General features: G+C 42.0%; 1 protein-coding gene across 1 annotated transcript in view; it reads left to right on the top strand.

Annotated features, from left to right (window-relative positions):
• Positions 1–20,888, top strand: part of USH2A (usherin) — a 2,188,359-nt gene that overhangs the window by 348,209 nt on the left and 1,819,262 nt on the right. The window contains exon 12 of the mRNA XM_053712759.1: positions 2,761–3,387. Coding sequence (XP_053568734.1) covers positions 2,761–3,387 — 627 coding nt within the window. The remainder of the gene's footprint in view (positions 1–2,760; positions 3,388–20,888) is intronic.

Genomic DNA, 20,888 nt, shown 5'->3' with positions numbered 1-20,888 from the left:
ATATTTAACAATGTGTGAGCGGACATGGAGGCATATTTATCAAATGTCTGTCTCCATATTCAGCATTGCACCAGCAGCTCTTGGTGCAACGCCGCCCCCTGCAGATTTGCCGCCAGCAGGGGGTGTCAATAAACCTGATCGTACTCGATCGGGTTGCATTGTGGCGATATCTGTCCGCCTGCTCAGAGTAAGCATACAGGGTTATGGAGCAGCGGTCTTTAGACCACTGATTCATAACTGCTGTTTCTAGCGAGTCTGAAGACTCGCCAGAAACACGGGCCCTCAAGCTCCCTACAGAGCTTGTTAAATCGGCCTCATGATCCGAAGCAGGGGGTGTCAATCAACCAATCAGAAATCAGCCAATCAGAATCAAGTTCAATCCGATTGGCTGATCCGATCAGCCAATCAGATTGAGCTCGCATTCTATTGGCTGATCGGAACAGCCAATAGAATGCGAGCTCAATCTGATTGGCTGATTCCATCAGCCAATCAGAATTTTCCTACCGTAATTCCGATTGGCTGATAGGATCCTATCAGCCAATCGGAATTCGACGGACGCCATCTTGGATGACGTCATTTAAAGGAACCGTCATTCGGCGAGTAGGCGTCGGTAGAAGAGGATGTTCCGCGTCGGCTGGAAGATGATGGCTCTGGAAGAAAGAAGATTGAAGATGCTGCTTCATAGAAGACTTCATCCCGATGATGGACTTCTTCAGCGCCCGCTTGGATCAAGACTTCAGCCCGATGATGGATTTCTTCAGCCGCCACTTGGATCTAGACTTCAGCCCGAGGATGGACGTCACTCTTCAGCCCCCCGCTTTGGCTTGGATCAAAAGACAAGGTAGGGAGATCTTCAGGGGCTTAGTGTTAGGTTTATTTAAGGGGGGTTTGGGTTAGATTAGGGGTATGTGGGTGGTGGGTTGTAATGTGGGGGGGGGGTATTGTATGTTTTTTTTTTACAGGCAAAAGAGCTGAATTCTTTGGGGCATGCCCCGCAAAGGGCCCTTTTAAGGGCTGGTAAGGTAAAAGAGCTTTGAACTTTTGTAATTTAGAATAGGGTAGGGCATTTTTTTATTTTGGGGGTCTTAGTTATTTTATTAGGGGGCTTAGAGTAGGTGTAATTAGTTCAAAATTGTTGTAATTTTTTTCTAATGTTTGTAAATATTTTTTTTATTTTTTTGTAACTTAGTTCTTTTTTATTTTTTGTACTTTAGTTAGTTTATTTAATTGTATTTATTTGTAGGAATTGTATTTAATTTATTTATTAATAGTGTAGTGTTAGGTTTAATTGTAGATAATTGTAGGTAGTTTATTTAATTAATTTATTGATAGTGTAGTGTTAGGTTTAATTGTAACTTAGGTTAGGATTTATTTTACAGGTAATTTTGTTATTATTTTAACTAGGTAACTATTAAATAGTTATTAACTATTTAATAGCTATTGTACCTGGTTAAAATAATTACAAAGTTGCCTGTAAAATAAATATTAATCCTAAAATAGCTACAATATAATTATAATTTATATTGTAGCTATATTAGGGTTTATTTTACAGGTAAGTATTTAGCTTTAAATAGGAATAATTTATTTAATAAGAGTTAATTTATTTCGTTAGATTTAAATTATATTTAATTTAGGGGGGTGTTAGGGTTAAAGTTAGACTTAGCTTTAGGGGTTAATAAATTTATTAGAGTAGCGGTGAGCTCCTGTCGGCAGATTAGGGGTTAATAGTTGAAGTTAGGTTTCGGCAATGTTAGGGAGGGCAGATTAGGGGTTAATACTATTTCTTATAGGGTTATTGAGGCGGGAGTGAGGCAGATTAGGGGTTAATACATTTATTATAGTAGCGCTCAGGTACGGTCGGCAGATTAGGGGTTAATAAGTATAGTTAGGTGGAGGCGACGTTGGGGGCGGCAGATTAGGGGTTAATAAATATAATATAGGGGTCGGCGATGTTAGGGCAGCAGATTAGGGGTACATAGGGATAATGTAGGTGGCGGGGGTGTACATAGCGGCAGATTAGGGGTTAAAAATAATATGCAGGGGTCATCGATAGTGGGGGCGGCAGATTAGGGGTTAATAAGTGTAAGGCTAGGGGTGTTTAGACTCGGGGTACATGTTAGAGTGTTAGGTGCAGACGTAGGAAGTGTTTCCCCATAGGAAACAATGGGGCTGCGTTAGGAGCTGAACGCGGCTTTTTTGCAGGTGTTTTTTTTCAGCTCAAACAGCCCCATTGTTTTCTATGGGGGAATCGTGCACGAGCACGTTTTTGAAGCTGGCCGCGTCCGTAAGCACCGCTGGTATCGAGAGTTGCAGTGGCGTTAAATTATGCTCTACGCTCCCTTTTTGGAGCCTAACGCACTGAAAACACAGCCATTCTGTGAACTCTAAATACCAGCGGTATTTAAAAGGTGCGACCAGAAAAAAGCACGCATAGCTAACGCACCCCTTTGGCCGCAAAATTCTAAATCTAGGCGTAAGTGACTTACTTGAATTTGCTAATTATACAGTATGAACCAAATTATTTAAAAAGAAAAAAAAATAGTTATGTCAAAATTATTTGCAATGACTGAATTATTTGCAAAGCGACAGATTCACACAAAACACTAATAATGCTACTCAGTGTGTTTTGTATTTGTATCAACCAGAGCGTTAGTTATATTGATCTGCTATGTAGACATGTAACTGTACAATTCACAGGTGATTTGTAAAACGGATTTGTGCTGCACAATGTTCTCATCTGAATTATCTTTTTTTCTGCAGGTCTTCAATGTGATCGCTGCAACTTGGGATTTAAACAAGATATATCAGGAAATAGGAGTTGTATACCCTGCAAGTGCAATTCATATGGCTCCATCAATCAGTTCTGCAATCCTATCAATGGACAGTGTAAATGCAGGGAACACGTCAAAGGAGTAGACTGTGACACATGCATTGACAGTTATTATGGTTTGGATTCCGCTGGCTGTAAACATTGTGATTGCAATAAAGAGGGAATTATCCCTGAAACAGTTTGTGATGCTGTGACAGGTCAGTGCGTTTGTCGGCCTTATATTGGTGGAAGACAGTGCAATGAATGCTTGGATGGTTTTTATAAAATACTAGAAGACAATTCTATGATGTGCATTCCTTGTAATTGTGATGTCTCAGGGACAATAAACCACTCTCAATCTTGTGACAAAACAACAGGTCAATGTTTCTGCAAAGCTGGTGTAACTGGCCAACAATGCAATCTATGCAAGCCTCATATGTACAATCTGACCATTGGCTGTCATTACTGTGACTGTGACCCCCTTGGGACATTAGCAAACACAGTGTGTGACCAAGTGAATGGGCAATGTGAATGCCTTCCAAATTATCAAGGAAGAAGATGTAACCAGTGTCTGCCAGGTATGTTAAAAAATGTGTGTTAATAATAAAATATTTTTTTTAGTGTTTATTAATTTTAATATGTTGGTATTTTATAGCTGCACTAGGGATTTTATCCAATTAATATATTGTTCATTTTACACTTTTACAAAAAAACATTGGATTTACAAATATGTCAAAGAATTTAAAGGGACATGAAACCGAATATTTTGTGATTCAGGCACAGCATAAAATTTAAAAAGAATTACAATTTATTTCTATTACCATATTTACTTAATTCTCATATTTTTCTTTGTTGAAGAGATATTTAGATTAGTAGCAAGCACATTTATTGGACAGTACTAGATAGGTAGCGAGCACATTTATTGGACAGTACTATATAGGTAGCGAGCACATTTATTGGGCAGTACTAGATAGGTAGTGAGCACATTTTGTGGGCAGTACTAGATAGGTAGTGAGTACATTTTGTGGGCAGTACTAGATAGGTAGCGAGCACATTTATTGGACAGTACTAGATAGGTAGTAAGCACATTTATTGGACATACTAGATAGGTAGCAAACACATTTATTGGACAGTACTAGATAGGTAGAGAGCACATTTATTGGACAGTACTAGATAGGTAGTGAGCACATTTATTGGACAGTACTAGATAGGTAGCAGGCACATTTATTGGACAGTACTAGATAGGTAGTGAGCACATTTATTGGACAGTACTAGATAGGTAGGGAACACTTTTATTAGGCAGTACTTAATAAGTAGCGAGCATATTTATTAGGCAGTTCTAGACAGGTAGCAAGCACATTTCTTGGGCAGTACTAGATAGGTAGTGTGCACATTTCTTGGGCAGTACTAAATAGGTAGCGAGCACATTTCTTGGGCAGTACTAGATAGGAAGGGAGCACATTTATTGGGCAGTACTAGATAGGTAGCGAGCACATTTATTGGGCAGTACTAGAGAGGTAGCGAGCACATTTATTGGGCAGTACTAGATAGGTAGCAAGCACATTTAATGGCCAGTACTAGATAGGTAGTGAGCACATTTATTGGGCAATACTAGATAGGTAGCAAGCACATTTTTTGGGCAGTACTAGATAGGTAGTGAGCACACTTAATAGGCAGTACTTGATAAGTAGCGAGCACATTTATTGGGCAGTACTAAATAGGAAGGGAGCACATTTATTGGGCAGTTCTAGATAGGTAGAGAGCACATTTATTGGGCAGTACTAGATAGGTAGCGAGCACATATATTAGGCAGTACTTGGTAGGTAGCGAGCACATTTATTAGACAGTACTAGATAGGTAGCGACACATTTATTAAGCAGTACTAGATGTAATGCTCATGGGATATTCCACTAACAGACCAAACTCGGCCAGTAGTCTTGTCATCCCGGCGTCGAGTATCCCAGAGCAGAGAAAGGTCGCAAGGAGGAGGTAAGCGGCACTCACCACAGGCAGGGTAGTACTCAGCGGTAACAGGCAGGAAATCAGGGATAGACCACCAGAAAGGTCAAGCAGGCAGGGTTCGGCAACAACAAGGCAGTCCAGAGGTAAACCACTAGGATGGTCAGGCAGGCAGGGTTTGGTAACAGTAAGGTAGTCCAGAGGTAAACCACTAGGACGGTCAGGCAGGCAGGATTTGGTAACTGTAAGGCAGTCCAGAGCAATAGGAGTTTAACAAGCAGAGTAGTCAGAAAGGCAGAGTTAAGCAGCAGTAAATCAATCCAGCAGTTAAGGGGTACAATAAGCAGAGTGATCAGACAAGCAGAGTTCAGCAGCATAACTTTTTTGACTGTGAATCTTCAGTCTCCTAGTGCCATTGAATTGCAGTTGCCTGCCTGCCAGCGTGTGTGCCAGACCCACTTGCCAACTAGTTACACCAATCATATTTGTTGTAACAGTATTGTTAATATTTAAAATAAAAAATCGATAGATTATGAATCATCAGTTTGCTAGTGCCATTGAATTGCAGTTTCCTCCTGCCTGCCAGCGTGTGTGCCAGGCCCACAAGCCAACTAGTGCCACCAATCATATTACTTGTAACAGTATTGAAATTTTTTTAAATCATAACTTTTTTGACTGTGAATCTTCAGTCTCCTAGTGCCATTGAATTGCAGTTGCCTGCCTGCCTGGCAGCGTGTGTGCCAGGCCACTTGCCAACTAGTTACACCAATCATATTTGTTGTAACAGTATTGTTAATATTTTAAATAAAAAATTGTTAGATTGTGAATCATCAGTTTGCTCGTGCCATTGAATTGCAGTTTCCTCCTGCCTGCCAGCGTGTGTCCAAGCCCACTAGCCAACTAGTGCCACCAATCATATTTCTTGTAACAGTATTTAAAAAATTTAAAATCATAACTTTTTTGACTGTGAATCTTCAGTCTCCTAGTGCCATTGAATTGCAGTTGCCTGCCTGCCAGCGTGTGTGCCAGGCCCACTTGCCAACTAGTTACACCAATCATATGTGTTTTGCTGACTTACAGAGCATACTGTGTTTAATTGCTGCCCTCCCTAGTCTATCAGCCACGACTCATATGTGCTTAACCTTTTTTTAAATTCCCAAAAAAAAACCTTTAAATTATTTTGCTAGTGTAATCTAATTTCATTTTCTATCAGGCCTGTGTCTTTCTCACTTACACAGCATACTGTGGTAAATTGCTGCCCTACCTACCAGCCATGACTCATATCTTCTTTACATTATTTTAAAGTAAAAAAAAAATTTACAATCATTTTGCTAGTGTAATTTAATTTCTTTTTCCATCAGGCCGGTGTGTTTCTGGGCCACATCATATAGTGTGACACAGATTAATATTTTTTTTTCCACCACTTATATCTGGTGTAACAACATTAGTGTAAATTCTATGTAAACATTTTTTTTACATCAGTCCTCTTCTAGTGTTATTTAATTTTAGTTGCCAGGCCAGCCAGGCTGCCATTAGTGCCAGCCTGTGTGTCAGGCTGCCAGCATATACTGTGCCTACTTCCATCCTCAGTGCCAGTCCACGACTCCTATCTGGTGTAACATAATGTAAAAAAAAATTAAATTTTTTTTTTACATCACTCTTCGAGTGTTATTTAATAATAGTTCACAGGCCAGCCTGCCACCACTAGTGCCAGCCTGTGTGTCAGGCTGCCAGCACATACTGTGCCTAGTTCTATCCTGAGTGCCATTACTCCTATCTGTTGTAACATTTTTGTAACTTTTGTAAAAACAAACTGTTACATCACTCTGCTATTGTTATTTAATTGCAGTTGCCTGCCTGCCAGCGTGTTTGCCAGGCCCACTTGCCAACTAGTTACACCAATCATATTTGTTATAACAGTAGTGTAAATATTTAAAATAAAATATTTTTTGACTGTGAATCATTGGCCTGCTAGTGCAATTGAATTGCAGTTGCCTGCCAGCCAGCGTGTGTGCCAGGCTCACTTGCCAACTGGTGCCACCAATCATATTTGTTATAACAGTAGTTTAAATATTAAAAATAATAAATGTTTGACTCTGAAAGATCAGTCTGCTAGTGTAATCCAATTGCAGTTGCCTGCCTGCCAGCGTGTGTGCCAGGCCCACTTGTTGCCAACTATTCCCACCAATCATATTTGTTATAACAGTATAGTAATTATTTAGAATAAATAATTTTTTGCCTGTGAATCATCAGTCTGCTAGTGCCTTTGAATTGCAGTTGCCTGTCTGCCAGCGTGTGTGTCAGGCCACTTGCCAACTAGTTACACCAATCATATTTGTTCTAACAGTATTATAAATATTTAAAATAATACATTCTTAGATTGTGAATCATCAGTCTGCTAGTGCCATTGAATTGCAGTTTCCTGCCTGCCAGCATGTGTGCCAGGCCCACTAGCCAACTAGTGCCACCAATCATATTTGTTGTAACAGTATTGTTAATATTTAAAATAAAAAATTGTTAGACTGTGAATCATCAGTTTGCTAGTGCCATAGAATTGCAGTTTCCTCCTGCCTGCCAGCGTGTGTGCCAGGCTCACTAGCCAACTAGTGCCACCAATCATATTTCTTGTAACAGTATTGAAATTTTTTAAATCATAACTTTTTTGACTGTGAATCTTCAGTCTCCTAGTGCCATTGAATTGCAGTTGCCTGCCTGCCTGCCAGCCTGTGTGCCAGGCCCACTTGCCAACTAGTTACACCAATCATATTTGTTGTAACAGTATTGTTAATATTTAAAATAAAAAATTGTTAGATTGTGAATCATCAGTTTGCTGGTGCCATTGAATTGCAGTTTCCTCCTGCCTGCCAGCGTGTGTGCCAGGCCCACTAGCCAACTAGTGCCACCAATCATATTTCTTGTAACAGTATAGAATTTTTTTTAAATCATAACTTTTTTGACTGTGAATCTTTAGTCTCCTAGTGCCATTGAATTGCAGTTGCCTGCCTGCCAGCGTGTGTGCCAGGCCCACTTGCCAACTAGTTACACCAATCATATTTGTTGTAACAGTATTGTTAATATAAAAAAAATAGTTAGATTGTGAATCATCAGTTTGCTCGTGCCATTGAATTGCAGTTTCCTCTTGCCTGCCAGCGTGTGTGCCAGGTCCACTAGCCAACTAGTGCCACCAATCATATTTCTTGTAACAGTATTGAATTTTTTTTAAATCATAACTTTTTTGACTATGAATCTTCAGTCTCCTAGTGCCATTGAATTGCAGTTGCCTGCCTGCCAGCGTGTGTGCCAGGCCCACTTGCCAACTAGTTACACCAATCATATTTGTTGTAACAGTATTGTTAATATTTAAAAAAAAAATAGTTAGATTGTGAATCATCAGTTTGCTCGTGCCATTGAATTGCAGTTTCCTCCTGCCTGCCAGCGTGTGTGCCAGGTCCACTAGCCAACTAGTGCCACCAATCATATTTCTTGTAACAGTATTGAATTTTTTTTAAATCATAACTTTTTTGACTATGAATCTTCAGTCTCCTAGTGCCATTGAATTGCAGTTGCCTGCTTGCCAGCGTGTGTGCCAGGCCCACTTGCCAACTAGTTACACCAATCATATTTGTTGTAACAGTATTGTTAATATTTAAAATAAAAAATAGTTAGATTGTGAATCATCAGTTTGCTCGTGCCATTGAATTGCAGTTTCCTCCTGCCTGCCAGCGTGTGTGCCAGGCCCACTAGCCAACTAGTGCCACCAATCATATTTCTTGTAACAGTATTGAATTTTTTTTAAATCATAACTTTTTTTACTGAGAATCTTAAGTCTCCTAGTGCCATTGAATTGCAGTTGTCTGCCTGCCAGCATGTGTGCCAGGCCCACTTGCCAACTAGTTACACCAATCATATTTGTTGTAACAGTATTGTTAATATTTAAAATAAAAAATTGTTAGATTGTGAATCACCATTTTGCTCGTGCCAATGAATTGCAGTTTCCTCCTGCCTGCCAGTGTGTGTGCCAGGCCCACTAGCCAACTAGTGCCACCAATCATATTTCTTGTAACAGTATTTAAAATTTTTAAATCATAACTTTTTTGACTGTGAATCTTCAGTCTCCTAGTGCCATTGAATTGCAGTTGCCTGCCTGCCAGCGTGTGTGCCAGACCCACTTGCCAACTAGTTACACCAATCATATTTGTTGTAACAGTATTGTTAATATTTAAAATAAAAAATTGATAGATTATGAATCATCAGTTTGCTAGTGCCATTGAATTGCAGTTTCCTCCTGCCTGCCAGCGTGTGTGCCAGGCCCACAAGCCAACTAGTGCCACCAATCATATTACTTGTAACAGTATTGACATTTTTTTAAATCATAACTTTTTTGACTGTGAATCTTCAGTCTCCTAGTGCCATTGAATTGCAGTTGCCTGCCTGCCTGGCAGCGTCTGTGCCAGGCCACTTGCCAACTAGTTACACCAATCATATTTGTTGTAACAGTATTGTTAATATTTTAAATAAAAAATTGTTAGATTGTGAATCATCAGTTTGCTCGTGCCATTGAATTGCAGTTTCCTCCTGCCTGCCAGCGTGTGTCCAAGCCCACTAGCCAACTAGTGCCACCAATCATATTTCTTGTAACAGTATTTAAAAAATTTAAAATCATAACTTTTTTGACTGAATCTTCAGTCTCCTAGTGCCATTGAATTGCAGTTGCCTGCCTGCCAGCGTGTGTGCCAGGCCCACTTGCCAACTAGTTACACCAATCATATTTGTTGTAACAGTATTGTTAATATTTAAAATAAAAAATTGTTATATTGTGAATCATCAGTTTGCTTGTGCCATTGAATTGCAGTTTCCTCCTGCCTGCCAGCATATGTGCCAGGCCCACTATCCAACTAGTGCCACCAATCATATTTCTTGTAACAGTATTGAATTTTTTTCAATCATAACATTTTTGACTGTGAATCTTCAGTCTCCTAGTGCCATTGAATTGCAGTTGCCTGCCTGCCAGCCTGTGTGCTAGGCCCACTTGCCAACTAGTTACACCAATCATATTTGTTGTAACAGTATTGTTAATATTTAAAATAAAAAATTGTTAGATGGTGAATCATCAGTTTGCTAGTGCCATTGAATTGCAGTTTACTCGTGCCTGCCAGCGTGTGTGCCAGGCCCACTATCCAAATAGTGCCACCAATCATATTTCTTGTAACAGTATTGAAATTTTTTTTAAATCATAACTTTTTTGACTGTGAATCTTCAGTCTCCTAGTGCCATTGAATTGTATTTGCCTGCCTGCCAGCCTGTGTGCCAGGCCCACTTGCCAACTAGTTACACCAATCATATTTGTTGTAACAGTATTGTTAATATTTTAAATAAAAAATTGTTAGATTGTGAATCATCAGTTTGCTTGTGCCATTGAATTGCAGTTTCCTCCTGCCTGCCAGAGTGTGTGCCAGGCCCACTAGCCAACTAGTGCCACCAATCATATTTCTTGTAACAGTATTGAAAAAATTTTCAATCATAACTTTTTTGACTGTGAATCTTAAGTCTCCTAGTGCCATTGAATTGCAGTTGCCTGCCTGCCAGCCTGTGTGCCAGGCCCACTTGCCAACTAGTTACACCAATCATATTTGTTGTAACAGTATTGTTAATATTTAAAATAAAAAATTGTTAGATTGTGAATCATCATTTTGCTTGTGCCATTGAATTGCAGTTTCCTCCTGCCTGCCAGAGTGTGTGCCAGGCCCACTAGCCAACTAGTGCCACCAATCATATTTCTTGTAACAGTTTTGAAAAAATTTTCAATCATAACTTTTTTGACTGTGAATTTTCAGTCTCCTAGTGCCATTGAATTGCAGTTGCCTGCCTGCCAGCCTGTGTGCCAGGCCCACTTGCCATTTCCAACTAGTGCCACCAATCATATTTGTTCTAACAGTATTGTCAATTTATTTAAAAAAAAAAAAAATTTGAACTAAGAAGCATGACTCAGCTAGTTTAATCTAATTGCAGTTGCCTTACTCCCAGCGTGTGTGCCAGACAGGCTCATTTGCCAACTAGTGCCAACAATCATATTTGTTGTCACAGTACTTCTAATATTTAAAAAATAAACATTTTTGACTTTGAAACATCAGTCTTTTTTTTGTTGTCAGTCTCACAGCGTATACTGTGCCCACTTGCCCAGTGCCACCACTCATAATTTGTGTAATAGTATTGTAAGTGTCCATTTTTAAAAAAAATGACAGGCAGAGGCAGGCCACCCCACAGGTTCCGTCGTGGTCCTGGTGCTGTGATTCCTTTAGACCCTACAAATATGCACATTGCTCAGATGCCGGGTGCCAGAGGGGACGCGAAAAGTTCTGAGGAGGACCTAGTTGAATGGCTAACACAGGACACCCAATCTTCTACAGCTTCCGCTCCTAGTCTTCCTAACCTTGACGCACCATCTACGTCCAGCTGTGCTTTGGGCACCTCTCAAGTGACCAGTGCCACTCGCCCGCCTGTCACCACCACTAACACTAGCACCACAGCCGCTTCACTTGATCTGTCACAGGAGTTATTGACACATCAGTTGGAAGAAATGAGTGATGCGCAACCATCATTGACAGAGGATGTAGATAACAGTGATATGTCTCAGTCAGGCAGCATTACAGACATGGAGGTACAGTGTGATGATGATGATAATGTTGTACCCGCTGCTGCTTCCTTTCTTGATGTGTCAGATACAAGTGAAGCGGTTGATGATGATGTGTCGGTGGATGTCACGTGGGTGCCTGCTAGAAGAGAAGAAGAAGAGGGGGAAAGTTCAGATGGGGAGACAGAGAGGAGGAGGAGGAGGAGACGAGTTGGAAGCAGGGGGAGTTCGTCGCAAGGAGCTAGTGGCACAGTCAGACAGCATGCATCGGCACCCGGGGTCAGCCAGACAGCACGCCGATGCCCATCAACACATGCTGTTGCCACCACCAGAATGCCGTCATCGCAGAGCTCAGCAGTGTGGCATTTTTTTTGTGTGTCTGCCTCTGACAACAGCGATGATATTTGCAACCTGTGCCAAAAGAAACTGAGTCGTGGGAAAAGTCCAACACCCACCTAGGTACAACTGCTTTGCGAAGGCACATGGTCTCCCATCACAAACGCCGATGGGAAGAACACATGAGTAGAAGCAGCACACAAACTAAAAGCCGCCCTCCTCCTCCTGCTCCAGCATCTTTAGCCACGTCAACCACTGCTGTCCTCCTTGCCCCCTCTCAACCATCCTCCACTGAGTCTCTCTTCCGTAGCAGTTCCTGGTCATCTGCCCACAGTCAGGTGTCTGTCAAGGACATGTTTGAGCGTAAGAAGCCAATTTCTCAAAGTCACCCCCTTGCCCGGCGTCTGACAGCTGGCTTGTCTGAACTCTTAGCCCGCCAGCTTTTACCATACAAGCTGGTGGAGTCTGATGCTTTCAAAAAATTTGTATCTATTGGGACACAGCAGTGGAAGGTACCTGGCAGAAATTTCTTTTCACAAAAGGCAATCCCAAACCTGTACTCTGTTGTGCGAAAGGAAGTAATGACATGTCTGGCACACAGCGTTGGGGCAAGGGTCCATATGACCACGGATAGCTGGTCTGCAAAGCATGGTCAGGGCAGGTATATCACCTAAACTGCGCATTGGGTAAACCTGCTGACGTCTGACAAGCATGGAATGCGTGGCTCTGCAGAAGAGTTGGTGACACCGCCACAACTTGCAGGCAGGCCTGCTGCTACCTCCTCTACTCCTCCTACTCCATCCTCTTCCATAACCTCTTCCATAACCTCTTCCTCGGCGTCTTGCTCCACATCAATGGCACCCCCCAGCTCCCCAGGTACTATTCCACATCCCGGATATGGCAGTGTCACGCCGTCTTGGGGTTGACTTGCCTGAAAGCGGAGAGTCACACCGCACCAGCACTCCTGACCGCCCTGAACACACAGGTGGATTAGTGGCTGACTCCGCACCAACTGGAGATTGGCAAGGTTGTTTCTGACAATGGAAGTAATTTGGTGGCGGCATTGAAATTGGGCAAGTTGACACATGTGCTGTGCATGGCACATGTGTGTAATCTGATTGTACAATGGTTTGTGCACAAGTACCCAGGCTTACAGGACGTCCTAAAGCAGGCCAGGAAGGTGTGTGGCCATTTCAGGCGTTCCTACACGGCCATGGCGCACTTGTCCGATATCCAGCGTCGAAACAACCTGCCAGTGAGGCGCTTGATTTGCGACAGCCCGACACGGTGGAATTCAACACTCCTAATGTTTGACCGCCTGCTCCAACAAGAAAAAGCTGTTAATGAGTATTTGTATGACCGGGGTGCTAGGACAGCCTCTGGGAGCTGGGGATTTTTTTTCCAAATTACTGGACGCTCATGCGCAATGCCTGTAGGCTCATGCGTCCTTTTGAGGAGGTGACAAACCTTGTCAGTCGCACCGAAGGCACCATCAGCGACATCATACCATTTGTTTTCTTCCTGGAGCGTGCCCTGTGAAGAGTGCTGGATCAGGCCGACGTGTCCATCACCACCACAAACAGCCTTATCAGCATCGCTTGCTGGACCTGCGGCAACGCAGGAAGAGTATTGTGAGGAAGAGGAGTCAGAGGAGGAATGTGGCTTTGAGGAGGAGGAGGAAGACCAAGCACAACAGGCATCCCAGGGTGCTCGTTGTTGTCACCTCTCTGGTACCCGTGGTGTTTTACGTGGCTGGGGGGAAGAAGATACACTCAGTGAGATCAGTGAGGACGAGGAACGGGACATGATTAACTCGGCATCCAACCTTGTGCAAATGGGTTCTTTCATGCTGTCGTGCCTGTTGAGGGACCCTTGTATAAAAAAGCTGAAGGAGAACGACCTGTACTGGGTGTCCACGCTACTAGACCCCCGGTATAAGCATAAAGTGCCTGAAATGTTACCAAATTCCTGCAAGTCGGAAAGGTTGGAGCATTTTAAAAATAAATTAAAAACTATGCTTTACACAGCGTATAAGGGTGATGTCACAGCACAACGGGAATGTAACAGGGGAAGAGATGAAAGTAATCCTCCTCCCACGACCACGGTGGCAAGGACAGGACGCTTTCCTGATGTCTTGTTGATGGAGGACATGTGGACCTTTTTAACTCCCATGCATCGCCAGAGCCTTTCGGGATCCAGCCTTTAGAGAAAGACTCAACCGACAGGTAGCAGACTACCTAGCATTAACTGCGGATCTCGACACTCTGAGGAGCGATGGACCCCTTGCCTACTGGGTGTGCAGGCTTGATCTGTGGCCTGAGCTATCCCAATTTGCAATTGAACTTCTGGCCTGCCCCGCTTCAAGTGTCCTGTCCGAAAGGACCTTCAGTGCAGCAGGAGGTTTTGTCACTGAGAAGAGAAGTCGCCTAGGTCAAAAAAGTCTTGACTATCTCACCTTTATTAAAATGAATGAGGGCTGGATCCTGAAGGGACTGACATTGGGTGATACATTTGAGTAAAAAAGGCCTGATGATGATATGAGCTGGCTTGGGCTACAACTGGTACACACGCTGGCTTTTTTTTTCTTATAATGCAGGATGACTTGCGTGACTTATCCGCCAACAACTAGTGTTCAAGCCGTAAGCTTTTAGGGCACTTTCTAAATGTTTTAGAAACATCAATTATTCTGGCTGTTGCTACAGCAGTGGCTGCAACAATACACAATTCTTCAGTCATTTGTACATGCCTAATTTTTCTGGCCTCTGCTGCTGCTCTGTGGCTACAAAACTCAAAGCAAAAAAAAAAAGGCACATAACAGTGATTAAACTGTTAAGAATAGTACAACTTAACACAACACTCATATCTGGTTGACCAATAAATTGCACGCGCAGTGCCCCAAATTTGAAGGAGGAGGACCGACCAAGCATCTTTATCCGTCTCTTGGTTGCTCTAAATTATCTCCGGGTTCCATCTATGCCATACCTGTAGTTTATTGTGCAAAAGGGTGGCATATGTGGTGTTTCATGCTGTTGTGCCTGTTGAGGGTCGTGGCCCATGGTATAAAAAGGCTGAAGGAGAACGACCTGTACTGGGTGTCCAAGCACATTTTTTGTTAAATGTTCCCGGTTCCTCTCAATTATCTCCGGGTTCCTCAAATCAATGCCATACCTGTACTCGATTGTGCAAAAGGATGGCATATGTGGTGTTTCATGCTGTTGTGCCTGTTGAGGTCCGTGTGCCATCTTAAAAAAAGGCTGAAGGAGAACAAAGTGTACTGGTTGTCCAAGCTTCTTTTTCCATCTCCCGGTTCCTAAAAATTATCTCCGGGTTTCTAAAATGGATGCCATACCTGTACTCTATTGTGCAAAAGGATGGCATATGTGGTGTTTCCTGCAGTTGTTTCTGTCGAGGGTGCTGGACCCTGTTATAAAAAGGCTGAAGGAGAACGACCTGTACTGTACTGGGTGTCCAAGCATGTTTTTTTTGCCAATTTCCCGGTTCCTAAAAATTATCTCCGGGTTTCTAAAATCAATGCCGTACCTGTACTCTATTGTTCAAAAGGATGCAAAATGTCCGCTTTCCAGCTGTTGTTTCTGTTGAGGGTCTTGGACCCTCTTATAAAAAGGCTGAAGGAGAAAGAAGTGTACTAGGTGTCCAATCATTTTTTTGGTTCAATTTCCCGTTTCCTAAAAATTATCTCTGGGTTTCTAAAATCAATGCCTTACCTGTACTCTATTGTTCAAAAGGATGCCATATGTCCTCTTTCCTGCTGTTGGTTTTGTTGAGGGTCCTGGACCCTCTTATAAAAAGGCTGAAGGAGATAGAAGTGTACTGGGTGTCCAATAAATGTTTTTTTGGTTCAATTTCCCGTTTCCTAAAAATTATCTCTGGGTTTTTAAAATGAATGCCTTACCTGTACTCTATTGTTCAAAAGGATGCCATATGTCCTCTTTCCTGCTGTTGGTTTTGTTGAGGGTCCTGGACCCTCTTATAAAAAGGCTGAAGGAGACAGAAGTGTACTGGGTGTCCAATCATTTTTTTGGTTCAATTTCCCGGTTCCTAAAAATTATCTCTGGGTTTCTAAAATCAATGCTGTACCTGTACTCTATTGTTCAAAAGGATGCCATATGTCCTCTCTCCTGCTGTTGGTTTTGTTGAGGGTCCTGGAGCCTCTTATAAAAAGGCTGAAGTAGAAAGAAGTGTACTGGGTGTCCAATCATTTTTTTGGTTCAATTTCCCGGTTCCAACAAATTATCTCTGGGTTTCTAAAATCAATGACTTACCTGTACTCTATTGTTCAAAAGGATGCCATATGTCCTCTTTCCTGCTGTTGTTTCTGTTGAGGGTCCTGGACCCTCTTAGAAAAAGTCCGAAGGAGAAAGAAGTGTACTGGGTGTCCAATCAATTTTTTTTCTAGTTCCCGTTTCCTAAAAAATTATCTCTGGGTTTCTAAAATCAATGCCTTACCTGTACTCTATTGTTCAAAAGGATGCCATATGTCCTCTTTCCTGCTGTTGGTTTTGTTGAGGGTACTGGACCCTCTTATAAAAAGGCTGAAGGAGATAGAAGTGTACTGGGTGTCCAATAATTTTTTTGGTTCAATTTCCCGTTTCCTAAAAATTATCTCTGGGTTTCTAAAATCAATGCCTTACCTGTACTCTATTGTTCAAAAGGATGCCATATGTCCTCTTTCCTGCTGTTGGTTTTGTTGAGGGTCCTGGACCCTCTTATAAAAAGGCTGAAGGAGATAGAAGTGTACTGGGTGTCCAATCATTTTTTTGGTTCAATTTCCCGTTTCCTAAAAATTATCTCTGGGTTTCTAAAATCAATGCCTTACCTGTACTCTATTGTTCAAAAGGATGCCATATGTCCTCTTTCCTGCTGTTGGTTTTGTTGAGGGTCCTGGACCCTCTTATAAAAAGGCTGAAGGAGATAGAAGTGTACTGGGTGTCCAATAATTTTTTTGGTTCAATTTCCCGTTTCCTAAAAATTATCTCTGGGTTTCAAAAATCAATGCCTTACCTGTACTCTATTGTTCAAAAGGATGCCATATGTCCTCTTTCCTGCTGTTGGTTTTGTTGAGGGTCCTGGACCCTCTTATAAAAAGGCTGAAGGAGATAGAAGTGTACTGGGTGTCCAATCATTTTTTTGGTTCAATTTCCCGTTTCCTAAAAATTATCTCTGGGTTTTTAAAATCAATGCCTTACCTGTACTCTATTGTTCAAAAGGATGCCATATGTCCTCTTTCCTGCTGTTGGTTTTGTTGAGGGTCCTGGACCCTCTTATAAAAAGGCTGAAGGAGACAGAAGTGTACTGGGTGTCCAATCATTTTTTGGTTGAATTTCATGTTTCCTAAAAATTATCTCTGGGTTTCTAAATTCAATGCTGTACCTGTACTCTATTGTTCAAAAGGATGCCATATGTCCTCTTTCCTGCTGTTGATTTTGTTGAGGGTCCTGGAACCTCTTATAAAAAAGCTGAAGGAGAAAGAAGTGTACTGGGTGTCCAATCAATGTATTTTTCTATTTCCCGTTTCCTAAAAATTATCTCTGGGTTTCTAAAATCAATGCCTTACCTGTACTCTATTGTTCAAAAGGATGGCAGATGTCCTCTTTCCTGCTGTTGTTTTTGTTGAGGGTCCTGGAGCCTGTTATAAAAAGGCTGAAGTAGAAAGAAGTGTACTGGGTGTCCAATAATTTTTTTGGTTCAATTTCCCGGTTCCAACAAATTATCTCCGGGTTTCTAAAATCAATGCCTTACCTGTACTCTATTGTTCAAAAGGATGCCATATGTCCTCTTTCCTGCTGTTGTTTCTGTTGAGGGTCCTGGAGCCTCTTATAAAACCCATTTTTTTGGTTGAATTTCCCCGTTCCAACAAATTATGTCCGGGTTTCTAAAATCAATGCCTTACCTGTACTCTATTGTTCAAAAGGATGGCATATGTCCTCTTTCCTGCTGTTGTTTCTGTTGAGGGTCCTGGACCCTCTTATAAAAAGGCCGAAGGAGAAAGAAGTGTACTGGGTGTCCAATCAATGTTTTTTTCTATTTCCCGTTTCCTAAAAATTATCTCTGGGTTTCTAAAATCAATGCCTTACCTGTACTCTATTGTTCAAAAGGATGCCATATGTCCTCTTTCCTGCTGTTGTTTTTGTTGAGGGTCCTGGACCCTCTTATAAAAAGGCCGAAGGAGAACGACCTGTACTGTACTGGGTGTCCAAGCATGGTTTTTTCTTCAATTTCACGGTTCCTAAAAATTATCTCTGTGTTTCTAAAATCAATGCCATACCTGTACTCGATTGTTCAAAAGGATGGCATATGTGGCGTTTCATTCTGTTGTGGCTGTTGAGGGTTGTGGGCCATCGTATAAAATGGCTGAAGGAGAACAACCTGTACTGCCTTGCTGCTCCTTTTAGGCAGGCCAGCTCTTTGCATACATGCCCACAGACTCTGTAACGGATGCCTCTTTTAGGGAGAGGTGCAGCCATAATGCAGGGTAAGAACCTCTGCCTGCAACTGGTATACTCGATTTTGCAAAAGGAAGTAACCTTACCATGGTTCCCTGAACGCACGTCTTGTTGTTATATTTTGGTGAGGGTAATCATGATGGCCATGTAGACCACCCCCGAGAGGCCTTGAAGTAACAGGGATGAAAGTGCTAAGAATAGTACTACTTTAAACAACCGAGTTAGCCATGGGTCTTAGTCCAAGACCGCATGTCTTTTTTTTTGGTTTGGTGCGGCTAATCATGCAGGCCATATAGACCTCCCACCATTCGGTGTTGTAACAGGTATTAAACTAATAAGAACAGTACTACCAAAATAAAGCCAATTAACAGGCTTTCAAGAGCCAAGGTTTTATTGTACTATGTTAGGCTAAACATGATGGCCATGTAGACCACCCCCGAGAGGCCTGGAAGTAACAGGGATGAAAGTGCTAAGAATAGTACTACTTTCAACAACCGATTTAGCCATGGGTCTTAGTCCAAGACGGTTTGTCTTTTTTTTTGGTTTGGTGAGGCTAATCATGCAGGCCATATAGACCTCCCACCATTCGGTGTTGTAACAGGTATTAAACTAATAAGAACAGTACTACCAAAATAAAGCCAATTAACGGGCTTTCAAGAGCCAAGGTTTTATTGTACTATGTTAGGCTAAACATGATGGCCATGTAGACCACCCCCGAGAGGCCTGGAAGTAACAGGGATGAAAGTGCTAAGAATAGTACTACTTTCAACAACCGAGTTAGCCATGGGTCTTAGTCCAAGACCGCATATCTTTTTTTTTGGCTTGGTGCGGCTAATCATGCAGGCCATATAGACCTCCCACCATTCGGTGTTGTAACAGGTATTAAACTAATAAGAACAGTACTACCAAAATACAGCCAATTAACGGGCTTTCAAGAGCCAAGGTTTTATTGTTGTACTTTGTTAGGCTAATCATGATGGCCATGTAGACCACCCCCGAGAGACCTTGAAGTAACAGGGATGAAAGTGCTAAGAATAGTACTACTTTAAACAACCGAGTTAGCCATGGGTCTTAGTCCAAGACCGCATGTCTTTTTCTTTGGTTTGGTGTGGCTAATCACCTCCCACCATTCGGTGTTGTAACAGGTATTAAACTAATAAGAACAGTACTACCAAAATACAGCCAATTAACGGGCTTTCAAGAGCCAAGGTTTTATTGTTGTACTTTGTTAGGCTAATCATGATGGCCATGTAGACCACCCCCGAGAGGCCTTGAAGTAACAGGGATGAGAGTGCTAAGAATAGTACTACTTTAAACAACCGAGTTAGCCATGGGTCTTAGTCCAAGACCGCATGTCTTTTTTTTTGGTTTGGTGCGGCTAATCATGCAGGCCATATAGACCTCCCACCATTCGGTGTTGTAACAGGTATTAAACTAATAAGAACAGTACTACCAAAATACAGCCAATTAACGGGCTTTCAAGAGCCAAGGTTTTATTGTTGTACTTTGTTAGGCTAATCATGATGGCCATGTAGACCACCCCCGAGAGGCCTTGAAGTAACAGGGATGAGAGTGCTAAGAATAGTACTACTTTAAACAACCGAGTTAGCCATGGGTCTTAGTCCAAGACTGCATGTCTTTTTTTTTGGTTTGGTGTGGCTAATCATGCAGGCCATATAGACCTCCCACCATTCGGTGTTGTAACAGGTAAAACTAATAAGAACAGTACTACCAAAATAAAGCCAATTAACGGGCTTTCAAGAGCCAAGGTTTTATTGTACTATATTAGGCTAAACATGATGGCCATGTAGACCACCCCTGAGAGGCCTGGAAGTAAGAGGGATGAAAGTGCTAAGAATAGTACTACTTTAAACAACCGAGTTAGCCATGGGTCTTAGTCCAAGACCGCATGTCTTTTTTTTTGGTTTGGTGCGGCTAATCATGCAGGCCATATAGACCTCCCACCATTCGGTGTTGTAACAGGTATTAAACTAATAAGAACAGTACTACCAAAATACAGCCAATTAACGGGCTTCCAAGAGCCAAGGTTTTATTGTTGTACTTTGTTAGGCTAATCATGATGGCCATGTAGACCACCCCCGAGAGGCCTTGAAGTAACAGGGATGAAAGTGCTAAGAATAGTACTACTTTCAACAACCGAGTTAGCCATGGGTCTTAGTCCAAGACCGCATGTCTTTTTTTTTGGTTTGGTGCGGCTAATCATGCAGTCCATATAGACCTCCCACCGTTCGGTACTGTAACAGGTATTAAACTAATAAGAACAGTACTACCAAAATACAGCCAATTAACGGGCTTTCAAGAGCCAAGGTTTTATTGTACTATGTTAGGCTAAACATGATGGCCATGTAGACCACCCCCGAGAGGCCTGGAAGTAACAGGGATGAAAGTGCTAAGAATAGTACTACTTTCAACAACCGAGTAAGCCATGGGTCTTAGTCCAAGACCGCATGTCTTTTTTTTTGGTTTGGTGCGGCTAATCATGCAGGCCATATAGACCTCCCACCATTCGGTGTTGTAACAGGTATTAAACTAATAAGAACAGTACTACCAAAATACAGCCAATTAACGGGCTTCCAAGAGCCAAGGTTTTATTGTTGTACTTTGTTAGGCTAATCATGATGGCTATGTAGACCACCCCCGAGAGACCTTGAAGTAACAGGGATAAAAG

The sequence above is a fragment of the Bombina bombina genome, chromosome 4 (assembly GCF_027579735.1).
Source record: "Bombina bombina isolate aBomBom1 chromosome 4, aBomBom1.pri, whole genome shotgun sequence".
NCBI classification, from domain to species: Eukaryota; Metazoa; Chordata; class Amphibia; order Anura; family Bombinatoridae; genus Bombina; species Bombina bombina.
Note: the sequence above shows the minus strand (reverse complement) of the source record. Positions and strands in the feature narration are given on the sequence as shown.